At 36.1% G+C, this 14604-nt stretch overlaps 1 protein-coding gene across 8 annotated transcripts in view; it reads right to left on the bottom strand.

The window, feature by feature from the left end:
- LOC131048618 (uncharacterized) overlaps positions 1–14604 on the bottom strand; it is a 244342-nt gene that overhangs the window by 194695 nt on the left and 35043 nt on the right. For all 8 annotated transcript variants that reach the window (XM_057982650.2, XM_057982646.2, XM_057982647.2 and 5 more), the window contains exon 2: positions 11688–11821. In XM_057982650.2, coding sequence (XP_057838633.2) covers positions 11688–11783 — 96 coding nt within the window. In that variant the 5' untranslated portion in view covers positions 11784–11821. The remainder of the gene's footprint in view (positions 1–11687; positions 11822–14604) is intronic.

Genomic DNA, 14604 nt, shown 5'->3' with positions numbered 1-14604 from the left:
CAATGTGTGTTAGGGTCGACCTGTCCCAATTGCAAGTAAAATCAAAGAAAATGTAAGTGCTCAGGTAAAAGATTCAGGCCGACTTAAAAATGATCAAAAGGTGTAAGGCAAATGCACAAAGGCCGACTTCCTTTACTAATACAGAAAAATGTCCTATGAATGCATATAAATGAGAGATGACAACAACCATTAACCAAGACATTCAAATGCAATTTAGATTAAATCAGACTAGTATAGCAGAAATAAGTTCGCAATAAGCAAAGAGAAAGGATGTGAATTCATGCACAACCACTTGCAAATCCCGAATTCTTACATGATCAACCTGAAAAACCTGATTTTTATGCATGCAAAGATGAAATTCCAATTTATGCACAACAAGGACAAAAGCACAAAATCTTACACAACACCCTCAAAAACCCGATTTTGTGCATTTGTATATGAAAAATCCGAAATCTTACATGAGGAAGTTAAATCTCCGATTTCTTACATGGCTGGCCTAGATTCCCGAAATCATGCATGGGGGGTTGAAAAATCCGAGGTCTTATACAAGGGTACATGAGCATCCTAAACTCAATTGCAAGATGGTTTCAAACTCACACTTTGCTTTTACAATTCATTAGCATAGAGATTTCATCACCACTATTATTCATTTTGTTCACCCTTTTCTGGTGATGCATCTAAGAAATAGGAGCAAGGTGGATGTTGGAAAGGATTCACAAGGAATGATGGATGCAAGGAGCAGTAAATGAAGAGAAGGAACACCATAACATGATGTAAGATTTTACAATGCAATGAAGAGGTCGAGATTCACAAGCAATGATGGTAAATGAAGAGGAACATTACAAAGGGGGAGATGCTACAATAATCTTGAATTTCCTTCAAAAATCCAAGAATCAAGGCTAGTACAACAAGGAAGTAGTCCAGTTCAAGCGAATTGTTTGCAAGTTTGTGACAAGGAGAGGCAATGCAGGTGGAGGATACAACTATGACCACACATGAAGACCAAGCATTGACATCATGAAGGCAAATAATGAAGAGCAAGGAATGCATCTCTTAAGCTGATAGTTTCAGAAGAGTTAATCAAATCTAGATGCTTGATCTGGATGATACAATTTGGGAATATGTCCCATGATCATCACACCACGCTTGATAATGTTGAGTATCAAGAGATATTGCTCAAGGTGGGACACTTCTTTGTGATGATCTACGAGTTGTGCATGCGGAGTTGACATCCAGTCGTCATCAACTCAAACAAGTTACGCCACATCAACTCGTCCAAATTCATTAAACCTAACTCATTCCAAGACAACAACTATACATGTGAAAGGCACAAACTTCAATGTAACAACTCCTATTTTCTAATTGATCCACATTCAATGTAGTACATGTATCTAAATTCTAAAATATTGTAATGATCTTATTGATCAAAAGGGAGTTAATTGTAACTAACCCTAATTAGGGTTTTAGTGTTAAAAATTGGTCGTTGATTTGAGAATCAATCAAAGCCATTCATGTGTAATGGAAGAGCTATAAAAGGCCTACCCTTCTCATTTGTAAAGGTCAATAGTTGATCAATAGACAGTTAGTAGGCAATTGATAGTTAGCAGTAGAAGTAGAGTAGGAGGAAAGGAAAAATTGTTGCCAAGACTACATTGACATCAATACATAAGTTTCGTTAAGTTATTGTGGTTTTTTGTGTTGTGTTCTACATTTTGCATGGTTTCTTGTTACTTCTCAGTTAGTTAAAGTTCATTGATTTTAATGAAGGAATGTGATGATATGTGATGAATTGTGTGGTTCATACCCAGCTCATAGAATTGGAAAAGGTTGTGGTGTATTGTTGATAAGGAAACAAAAATTGTTGAACTACAACTTGCCAATTAAAAGGTAAAAGCTCAACTCATGGAGGCGTTGACGTGTTTTTTATGACAGCATCTAACACAAAATAAAGTTACCAACAATCACCTTACTCTCTCTTGATCAAGGTTAGGTCGTATGCTAAGATTGCAAAAAAAGATCAAACAACTAACTCCAAGGTTCCTTTATGCACGGACGTGACTCAATTGGCTGATGCATTTATTGGTAATCCAAGGGGCCTTACGTATTCACTCGAAAAGGATTGAACAATTTATGCAAATTCGAGGATTCAATGCGAATGATGTAGCTTTGAATAACAATGTTTTTTGGGACTTTTCTGGATTTGCAATAATGCTGAAAGTAAATAAGGGAAGGGTTTAGAGAACTACGCTAAGTCTAATCTAATCCTAAGAACAAAGAGATAGGATTACTTGTGCAAAATCAAACCACACTTCGCTTTGCCAGCATAGGACAACTACACGAAGGTGATGCAATCTTCAGGGATTGTGAGATAATTTTTTCAAATTACCAATGAATGCCATCAATTCGAACAGCATCCACCTGATAATCGAAGTTAAGTCCACACATAAAATAGGCTCAAACTAACCTTACAAAGTAGGCAACGATCAGCTGCAAACAAAAGCTATGAGCTCAGATTTTACAACAAGCAATCCTATCAAATCCCGTTCATCTAATAACTTAAAAGCAAATCTATTCTAAACGAAGAGAGTGAGACCATGCAAGCCTTAAGGCAACACAAAAATACACCAACAATTGAACAATGTATGATGTTTGCTTCAAAACTTACAGTAACAATCTCTGAAATCAATCTCTCCTTTCGTTTTACAAATGAGGGGGTCACCCCTTTATATAGGCTTCATGCCTTGGCTACATGCAAAACCCTAATTAGGGTTTTCCTTGAAAGATTTCCCCACACATGATGCAACAAGGTGGGAATCAACAATAAATGCCCATTATGCCCGTATACAACTAATTACAATCTTGCCAAAAATGGCACCCATAAAGCATTAATTAACCATTACATTCAAAAAAGTGCCCACTATGCAATGAATGCACCCTCATGCAAAAGATCACAAATTGTGCAATAAAGATTCATCCATCCAAAACTGCCCCATCATGCCATAAATGCACCATCACCTACGCTTGTGATGGTTGCTTGCAAAAGATGCTCCATTAATTCATCATGCATTGACCCGGCTGCCACTTGGCAAGAAACCCTTGGAGAGAGAAAACTTTACCTCAAAAGAATTTTCTTGAAGTTTTAAATTTTCCTTGTTTCGGGGAAGCTTTTCCATCAGTTTTGCATATCTCCTATTTTTTAGGGATTTTCCAAATTTAGGATTCCAAGGTCCAAGAGAGAGAAAACTCCCTAACGAATCCAAATCTATCATCATTTTGAAATTCGGATGATTTTTTATGCCTAAAAATGGATTTTTCAAAAATTTTCCCAAGGGGATTTCTTCCTTGCCTTAGAAATTGTATCTTCAATTCATCCTTGGGTGTGATTTCTTCCTTGCTTGGAATTCCGTCTTGAAGGAAGGAATTTCCAACACAGTCAATTTTTCACGTTTCCTAGAATTATGTCCTAAAGGAGGGAATTTCCAACACTTTTAGCCAAATTTTCACATTTTCCAAGAATTATGTCCCGAAGAAAGGAATTTCCAACACTTAGTCATTTTTTCACCTTTTCCAAGAATAATGTCGTGAAGGAAGGAATTTCCAACACTTAGTTAATTTTTTCACTTTCCAAGAATTTCTACTTCTTGGGTGCAATTCTTCCCTGAGAAAGGAATTTTTTTTTAATTTTGAACCTTTCTTCCTGAACCTTGATTTTTACATCTTGCTTCCAAAATTGGGCACATTTTGGAATTGGAGAAGAAATTCTGAAAATTTGTTCCTTGAAGAAGGAATTGTTGTGCTCTTTGAATTCATCATGTCCGTAGGAACTTTTTGACCAATTTTTCACATCTCCTATTTTTTAGGAATTATTTCCAAATTTGAGTTCCAAGGTCCAGTAGAGAGAAAATTCTCACTTAGCCGATTTTGAAGAATTTTTGAAATTCGGATGAATTTTGATGCCTAAAAGAGGATTTTTCAAATTTTTCCTCGAGGGGAATTTTGTTTTTCAATCTATCCTTGACCTCCAATTTCTTCTTTGCCTTGGAAAATTTTCATCTTTTGTATTGGGCATGGAATCCTCGTCATGGACAAAATTTCAACTTTTCAAGCTTTTCCTTGACATCTTGATTTTGGCACTCTATACCACACTTGGGCACTATTTTCACTTGGTCAAGGAATTCTCCATTTTCTTATTTTCCATGCCTTCTTGATTTTGGCGCTCTATTCCTGACTTGGATGCTATTTTCACTTGGTCAAGGAATTTGGCATTTTTTAAACTTTCCATGACAATCATTTTGGCGCCCAACCTCTGACTTGGGCACCATTTCACCTAGGTGAAGAAATTTTCCATGCTTTGGATTTTTCCATGACACACTAGCTTTGGCGCCCAAGCACTTGATTGGGCGGATTTTCCATGTCGTGGAGGAATTTTGGGTGTGGAGGAAACCCTCATTTTCGCGCCCAATTGCCAACTTGGGCGGAATTTTGGCATGATGAAGGAAAATAAAGTGTGGAGGAAAATTCCTCCACACTCTCAATTTGGAGCCCACTTCCAGATTTGCATGTTGCCTTGTCATGGTAAGGATTCTTGATTGGCTTTTCTCCAAACTTGGCCATTTTTGCACTTTCTATTGGGATGCCATCTTGGACTGAAGTGGATTTTCTTGCCTACCAGACTTAAGATTTTTCAATGCTTTCCACTTTCGGAATGAGTTCCACAGCGATTTTTTGATCGATTAGCCTGCCTTTTCAAACTTTCCAGATTTAGACGATTCTTCAAGAATGTTCAGTCTTCAGTGTTTGCCTGTGAAGAACCTGTCAAAAATAGACCTTCCCAAAATAGTAAGTGTTTTCAAAATGTTAAGATTAGGGCAAAACAAGACGCAAAGACACTTACTAAAAATAGAAACTTACTACAAATAGAAATTACTAAAAATGGTAAGTTTAATTTTTGGCAAAATTAAACCAATTTGGGAGGCAGTGAAATCCCTAAAAAATAGGAACTTTCTAAAAATAGAAATTTGCTCATAATTCACTCAAATTTCACGGGTAGGTTCCTTAAAGGGCCTTGATTCCCATTCAACATTCAGTTTTTCCAAAACCCTACAGGAAATGCCTCAAATTCAAGTCTAAAGGACAAAACAAGGTCCAAACTTAACCAAATTTGCTCAAACGAGTTGCAGACTTGATCAAACTAACCCCCAAACACTTGCAAAGCGAGGAGACTAACAAGACTACCACGAAAAGACCCAACAAACCACAGCCAAAAGACCAAGAGGACCTAAAAAGTAGGAGGTCCCCATTTGGAATGGGGCAATGTGTGAAAACATCACAACAGGAGGCTGTACAAATGGTTAACACTTCTCACGAATGGGAACTAATGGCAGCTCACCATTTGAAACAAAGAATAAATAAATTCTACAAATTGTGCATACGTACTTCTCAACAATCAACTCTTTCCCCTTTAGTGTCTACAATACCAAGGGCATCTCCTCGCCCAACCCCTCAGTGATAGTTTTGTCTACTTTCTACTCTCTAGAAGACAACTTTTCTTTTGGGAGGGCTGAGTAGATATAATAAAACATATATTAGATATTAGCTATATTGCTATTTCAGTTAGTCAACAAGAATGGTTATGTCTCATCAACTAATTGAAGTAGTTTTGGGTAGTTGTAGACGGTTGGATTTCCTTACCAACCATCAACAAGTTTATATACTAGTTCAATAGTCAGGAAAAGGGACCATGTTGTTGGATAACCATTACCTTCCCCATTTTTGTATAAGAGCGCTGAAGCTTTAAATGAATAAAAGAAATGTTATATATTTTTTATTCTCATATGAGTTACTCATGAATGTATAAACTAGTTTACTGTGCTTAAGTAATTGCATGTCTAGATAGATGAGTAAACATACTCCCTATAGCTTATGGTCAAAAGAAAAAACTTCCAAATGCAAGGGACCCATTTGAATCAGCCATCCTAAAGAGTCCCATGTGACAAAAGAGGCACTGAGTCTAAGTGAGAGAACAAGTCATCCATTGCATAAGCAATTATCAAACACATAAAGAAGACCATCATTCCAATAAAGATAAGAATACAATACACAATGGCCCGTTAATGGGCTTTCTAGGGTTAATCCTACTACGAAAGTTACTAGCATTAATCGTTTGGGGAATTAATCGGCAAACCAAAAGTATAAGGTTTTTTGAAAAAATCGGGAAAATCGGATTTACAAAAAAACATAAAAAATTGTATAAAAACAGTAAAAATTTACCCTTTTTAATATTTTAGGACATTTCCATAGTATAGAGATATTGTAAGCAAATAAAATAGAGATATCATAAGCATTAGGGAAAGTTAAAGTATAAAGAATGTTTAACTAATTCTATATTCAATTAACAGTTATGAAGACACCATAGAACGAAGTTTCAGGTTTTGTAATGTTTATGAAGACATTAGGTTTTCTATACAAATATTCCTATAAAAAATATTATTATTAAATAATATTTTTTTTATTTACAATAAAAATAATATTAAATACTATTTTTTGCTATAATAAAATAAATTGAATCTATTGAAGCTAAAAAATAAATATTCAATACTATTTTTTGTTATAAAAGACACAAAAACAAGTTTTTTTTTATGCAATTTTATGAAAGATAATAATAAAAAATATAAAATAAATTAAAAATATATATGAATTTTAAATAAATATTAATAAAATCGTTTCTATTTTTTATACTCAGGTTTTATTAACAAAAATAATTTTTAACCAAAACAATAGGTTTATTTATTAATTTTTATGCAATTCTATGAAAGATAATAATTAAAAACATTATATGAATTTAAAAATTTTAAAAAATTAATTAGTATTAATAAAGATCATTTATATTTTTCATACACAAGTTCTATTAAAAAAGCTAATTTTTAATCAAAATAACAAAACTATTTTTTTGTGATTCTATAAAAGATAATAATAAAAAATTAAATAAATTAAAAAGTATATAAATTTTTAATTGATAATAATAAAATCATTTATATTTTTCATACACAAATTTAATTAAAAAAACTAATTTTTGATAAAAAGAAATTATGATAAATAGAAAAAAAAAATTAATGGCAAATATTTTCAAAATACCCGTTTGTTTCCGTAGACTGAAAAAACCTCTTTCAACAGCGATAATTTCTAATCTCTTCAAATCTTAACCCAACCTCCAAACCCTTCTTCCTCCATGCCATTGCTAACCAACACGTCATCGCTAATGATCAAAAGACATCGTGTGATGCATTTACATTTTTTTTGCATGTTTTTTTGTGTTTGACAGGCGTCTAGGGTTTTCGCAAACTTCCTTTCCCATGCAAGCGTTTTCCAACGATTAATCCCTCGATTTTTATACGATTATATGCCATTAAAATCGTTGAACACTTTGACCGATTTTAACACAATTTTTTGGGGAAAAGATCGACAATGTTGGCGATTAACAATTAATCGTGTTGGTGTTGGAAATAAGCCACACCCGGACCGACGATGGACTGGTCCAAGAGGGGCCAATAGCTCAGTGGTAGAGCACTCCAGCAACGTATGGAAGGTCCTAGGTTCGAGTCCTAGCTGGTCCATGTCTCAACATGGTATCAGAGCCAGGTCAAGGCTAGGAGCCCCAAGCACAAGAGAGGTGTGGCTTAAGGGGGGTGTTGGTGTTGGAAATAAGCCACGCCCGGACCGACGATGGACTGGTCCAAGAGGGGCTAGTAGCTCAGTGGTAGAGCACTCCAGCAACGTATGGAAGGTCCTAGGTTCAAGTCCTAGCTGGTCCATGTCTCAACAAATTGCGACCAATCGTGATTTTTTCCAAAGTTTTGCTTCTATGGGCGAAACCACTAGAGGGGTGGATAAAATTCAATTTTGATAAAGCATCAAGAGGTAATTTGGGTTCTTCAAGTACTAGATGTGTAGGGCAGGATGAATGGAGCAACATTCTAGCGATTGGGGCATAAAGACTTATGGATGGACAAACACTAATGCAGAAGGAAATGCAGCATTGTTGGCCATCAAACTGGCAAAAATCTTACAGACACCCAAAGCACATTTTGAAGGTGATTCGCAATTATCAATGCCATTTAGAGAGGGGAAGCTCCCAATTGAAAATTAAACAAACTTATTAATATTATCAAAGGAAAGTTAAATTGTTTAAAAGAATTTAAAATTTCCCATGAGACGAGGTGGCAACACAATGGCGGATGTCATTGCCAAGTGGGCGAGCAAGATAACGGGCAGTAACATTCCCTTTGGTGGTGTGATCTTCGAAATCTGGATACAAGCGATTTTGAGGTACGGCGTTCAAGTTAATGGGACAAGAGTCTCATTTGAATTTATGGCAAGCCTGACAATGAGGTGGTAATCCATGTGAGGGAGTTTATATGGAAGTGGTGACATTTGTTTACAAAACCATCTTGAAAAGAGGGATTAACTAAGAAGGAAAGTTGAGCGGCAGAGATGAAATGGAGGCCAATTTTTCTCTGTGGTCAGCCAAGCAACTACTCGCCTTTAGAGGGAGGATTATGAAGGTGCAGATGTGAAACCTTTTCGCATTTGACGACCAAATGCTATTTCAAATAATTCGACTGGTGTTGGGAGATGAATATATCAATTCTGAATTCGGATATCGAACCAACATGGATGTAATCTCACAGCTGATGGCATGGTGTTTGGAATTGGATAGTAGGGACACCACAAGGTGGATTATGATGGCAGTGGTGCGAGGTGAATGGAGCGGGGGCATGGAGGAACTTATTTAGATGCCACCCCGGGAAAAGGCTTCAAGACTTAGATTAGTAAATGGGTGGACACTGCGGAGTCGGAGCCCACATACCAATCCTTTCTAATATGGAGAGTTGGTTGTAACAAAGAAGAACGAGTGGAGGAAACCTATATTGGTTGGAACTTTTTGAAAGATTACATCGCACAATGGGAGCAAGAGAATGTGAAGCAAGTGGAGACAAGGTTGGCCCCTATGAGAAAGAAATTGAAATTTTTGAAGGCGAACTACTATAAGGGCATACCGAGGCAGAAGGATTGAAGCCCTGGGTAAAGAATATTGGTTTTTGGTTTAAATTTTGTATATGAGCATCTTTATTGAGCTCATTTTGTTTATTCTCCTCTTTTTCTCTCATTCCTGGTCACAGTGTGTGCATTTAATGTCAAGAGAAGGTCCAGTGTACTACCCACCTTCAAGCAAATACTGTGAATTTTGTTTTAGGGTTTTTGGATTGCCATATTTTCAGTTTGTCGTGTCAGGTCTGGTTGTAAATGGTGTGGTACTGGGTTTTGTCTCTATGGCTCTCTATGGCTCTCTATGTTTGTTGAGCCTTTTTGTACTATGTAATGAAATTGGTTAACCATGCGGTGGCTCGGAGCATATGTGAATGGGTTTTTGGATTGGACGGGGTTTATTGGTCTATATTGTTGGCCAGTATGGCTGTCGAGATACTAGTAATACTTACTGATTGTATATGCTATATTTTCCATAGTCAATAAAATATCTTTAACTTATCGAAAAAAAAGAATACTGTACAACATCTATCTCTATACATTACACAAGTAGCACAATTTGAGAGGTCAAAGGTGGTGATTAAGATTATGACTCTATTTTAGCTAAAATAGATATCCTATGGTGAGCACTCACAAAAGAAGTTGTAGATTCTGGCCAAGGGACTCAAATGATCCCTAAGAGCACCTAGAGAAGATTGCATAAACCAACATCGTGGCTACCTACATTCCATGTCAATGCTGATTCAATTTGACATCCAACCCCTAGGATTTTCGCTGCACAACACAAACAAATAGGAAGATGTCCTACATTTTCTTCATGCTGCTATCTCTACTAAAACCAGCTTATGATGCCTTCTCAGCATAGTTGTGGATGGATAAAGCTAGCTTGCAGCTAAGCATGACAAAGAAAGTAATGATTATACAACAAAAAGGAAGAAATTCTATATAGCGATGAACATTCAAGTAGTACATCAAGAGACCATGTCATTTCACTTGAAGGAAGATGCTCAGTCCAATGAAAAAGTTATAGACCCTACAGATGGAATTCAACACTCTGAGCAATGCTCCATAGATGAGCAACACTTGGATGGCAGGTTGTTGACTAGCATATGAGAAATTGCAATTTTATTTCTTTCTCGTTATGTAAAGACATAGAAATCCAAAGTAGGTAGAACCATTGATGTGCAAAACACACAAGCTAGAGAAAAATAAGGATAGTGGAAGATCAGACATGTTCCAATTAGAGCTCTGTCTAAAAACAGAAGTTTGCATCTTACAAAACAAAATGTTTGATTTATGAGAGTTTAAAATAGATATGTTGCAACAAATTCATTTCCTAGCATGAAGTAAATTTGGTATGTTGGTCCTAAAACAATGAAAGTGAATTTTGGGATGGGTTAGATCCTGTGTATCATTCATGAAGGAGATGCAAGGACAATATTGAAAGCTGCTGCTTTCAGATTTTTCCTTGACTGTAAGGATGTATTCACAGGGACATATAAAGATTTGAAGGGCATTCCATGATTCAAGCGCAACAAGATGAACCTATGCAAATGAGGCCATATCAAATGAATGCTAAGTACACAATAAAGGTAGAAGCAGAGATCAATAAGATGTCGCGGGCGCAAATTTATGAAGGGTGAAATATGAATAACAGTGACAAGTTATCACCAATAATCATCAATCTCAAAAATGATATGGAAAGTTTTGAATTTGAGTGGATTTTGAAGCTTGAACAGTGAACACAGTAACCTTGAAGGACCACTTGCCCAGACCATTTACCATCTTAGTATTTGAGGAAGTGGCATGGTATGAGATGTATCACTATTCAATGGCCTATTGGTGTAATCAAATAAAAATTGCAGAGGAAGATAAATTGAAGATGACCTTTGTTGTTGAAACTGGTATCTAGGTTACGTGATGCTCCAACAATGCTCCAAAGGATCATACTCAACTTCAAGAAGACAACACCAGAGAGCTTTAAGGTGTTCTTTAATGAATCACACAGATTTACAGGGTGGGAAAGACACCTCTGAGTCTCTAAAGAATGCATAAAGTTACACTGCCATGCCAAACTTGCGCTGATGCTGCAACATGTTTTTTCGTGGTTCCATTTGGGAAGTTACTAGGACAAATAACTTTAGTTTCCACAGTCCATTGCTTTTAGTTTGTTTAAGTCAGTTTAATAGCCATTCTCTTGCTGTTTCCAAAATTTGAGAAAATATTTGTTGTCCCTGAAACCATGATATTGTGAGTGGATTCCTTAATCATTGACATGTGAGAGCTAAACTTTGTATGAAGCCATGAGTGGCATCATTTTCTAGACTGTTTGCGAGCCGTTACAATTCAAAGCCACAAGTGATGCAATCGAACTCCATACATTAAACCATAGGTGTTCAGGTATCCTCAAAAAGTATGGAATGATTGAGACACTACTAGTACCAAATATTGAATCACTATCTTATAGAACAAAGAGAAACAAGAAGCTTAATTTTTAAATAAAAATGTTTTTAATCATTTGAATAAAGATGCAGAAAACAGAGAATCAGCATTACAAACAAAAAATTTGGTCAAACAAAAAATTGTAAGCTAAAATTCTTGGTCAACAAAAATGGCCGATTTGGGATGTGTGAACATGCTACCTTACAACGAAACCAAGCTCCCCGATAGCCATCTGTATGGGACTTTGATTCAGCATCTTGTCCAATTTTAAAAGGAAAACTCTGAAGTGTGTCCATATTACTTGAAAAGGATCAGGAAAGATTTTCAGAATGTCCTGAAAAAAAATAAACTGTCAGAAACATCATTCAATTTAAAATTTGAAGGATTAAGTGATACAAAAGCTAGACTTTGCAATCTAAAACCTAGAATTCATTTTTTTACTTGATAAAAAGCTGTGGCAGCCAGAAAACAAAAACTACAAAATCAGCCCTTGTTATGTGAGAATGCCCATTTCTTAAATCCTCACATGGAGCTAATGCTACAATTCCCCCTTTAAAATTGAAGTTTGATAAAACAGTATATACACATATAGACAATGAATAATTAAATTTAGACATAACAAAAGTAATTTCTTAAATCCTTTGAGAGCTAATGTTCCATCTTTTCCCCTCTAAAATTGAAATTTGATAGAAGAGTATATAGACAAATATGGACAATGACTAATTAAAATTAGATATAAAACATTAGGCACATATACAGGCTCTAAGAAACAAAACAAATATTTCATGTTCATTAGATAAAACTTTAAAACATGCCTTGCAAGGAACCTTATATTACATGTATTACATATGTGAATATTTATTTATACAAATAAGGGATACGTTGAAGCTGACTTCTGAGACCAGGAGCCAACCAGGAAATGGCAACCAAGGTAGCAACACAGGAGTAAGCAGCAAGCAGTACACATAGAGGAGGTAGAGATTGAGGATCTCAAGGGTTGAAAAGAGAAAAGAGTGAAGCAAGAAGCACAAGGAGACCAAGGCCTAGAGGATATTGTCCAAATTCCATTCCAGAAAAGGTGAGCAAGAGGAGCTAACACAATCACTTTTCAATCTAGAGGACCTGAGTTCGTGGAGAAAAAAAAGTTGAAGATTTGGATCAGGGACATCAATGGTCATGGCTTCCCAAGAGATCTCAATAATCCAAATTCCAAATAGGTTACGAGATCAAGCAACCTATAATCATTTTGAATGTTCCCTAATCTATAAATTAATAAGAAATGAGCTCAAAGTAGAGGAACTAAAAAAATGGATGGGGCAAAAATGAATGTCTTGTCTGAGACCAAAGATACAATTTCAAGCAGAAGGTTTCTTTCAAGGAACAATCTAGAGTGTGACAAACAAACAAACAAACAATCTAGAGTGTGACAAACAAACAATTTTTTCCAGGGAGCTCAAGGTTTTCCAAAAACTTGGGACTATATCTTAGAGGTTGGTCCCCTCTCTTTTGCTGAGAGGAATTGCTAATGGAACTATCCTTCTCGATAAGATTTTGCATTCACCCCTTCAAAAGAAGCTATTCTAGACAGTTTGGGAAGGCAGATTAGTTGCTTTGTTTACATGTCGAAGGAAATAATTAACAAAGAATTATCCATTTATGTCATGAGACAACTTGCACTAAAGAAAAAGAAAAAATGGGAAATATGTTGAAAATACTTGGGAATACTAGGCCACTTTGAGGGGGCAAACCTCCAAAAGTCTCTAATAAGAACATACTTTTCTATATGAATATCAAATAACACTCACTATCTCCTATATATATTCTACTTTATGCCTTCAATATCACCCAAGCTGACCTGGATACCAAATTATATCACCTAGGCTGACTTGAATACCTAAATAAGACTTATTAATTGATTACATTATTCACAAGTTGGCTACACATCCTGATAGAGTTGTTGGGTTAAGGGTGTAGCATGACCCCCTCTTCAAAGAAGCATTGCCCTTGATAGTCATCAATTGTGGATGATTGTGTACAAAATCTTCATCTTCCCACATGGCATCTTCAGCCATCAAATTCTTCCACTAAATGAGATACTCGCTGTCCTAGTACTCAAATTCTTTATGCATGTTTGGAGAATTAACTCTAGATCCAAAATAATTCTCCCTTCATCTAGCACTAGTAACAATGTTTGTGCAAGGACTTGACAACCAATCACCTTATTTAATCAACAAACATGAAAAACTAGATGTATATTTATTGTGGAAGGTAACTCAAGCTTGTAGGCTACACAACCAATCTTCTGTGAAATCCGGTATGGACCATAATATTTTGTTGACTTCTTGTTATTCTTTGTTTGTTGCTTTCAAGGACATTTGCTTATAAGGTTGCAATCTCAAGAAAACCGAATCACCTACTTAAAACTTCTTTCACTACAATGTTGGTCAGCCTGTTGTTTCATTCAATTTTGTGGCATGGTCAAATCCTCCTTTAGTCCTAAAAGTACTTGTTGTTGATGGTTCATGTGATCTTCCATAGGCTAAACTCTTGGTATCACCTGTTGGGAGCCCATTTTTTGTTGTCCTTTTTCTTGAGTCCCTTCCTTTTGTGTGATCCTTTTTGCTTGAATCCCTTCCTTTTGTGTTCATGTCAAGTATGATCCCTCATCAATAACCTATTTGAGAAATTTCCATGAGGGTTATCATGTCAAAATGTGTTCTTGACTATGTTCACCCCACGCCCTTAGTCAATTACTTAAACTCAAAATCCAAAATCATCTAAGAAAATGTTGGAAGATGCTTAGAGGTTCCATAGGAATCAAGAACCATTGATTCTCGGGTCCCATCGAACCCCCGACAGAGTGCAAGAAGATACTAAGGAGGGAAAAGGGGAAGACAAAAGGAAAGTGAGGCGTCAGCACTTTCATTGGTTCTTGGAACCACCCAAAGTGCCAACAGATCTTGCTAGAGGTGAAACCACCAACAACTTCCCAAGACTCCTTGCACTGATTGTTGCTAATGTATTAAAGTTGCATGCATCTCTTCTACCTACTTGACCCACCAGCATTCATGACGTTATTTTGCCCAACTACTGAAAGTAAGTGCACTCTTTTCCTTC

The sequence above is a fragment of the Cryptomeria japonica genome, chromosome 9, assembly GCF_030272615.1.
Source record: "Cryptomeria japonica chromosome 9, Sugi_1.0, whole genome shotgun sequence".
Taxonomy (NCBI): Eukaryota; Viridiplantae; Streptophyta; class Pinopsida; order Cupressales; family Cupressaceae; genus Cryptomeria; species Cryptomeria japonica.
Note: the sequence above shows the minus strand (reverse complement) of the source record. Positions and strands in the feature narration are given on the sequence as shown.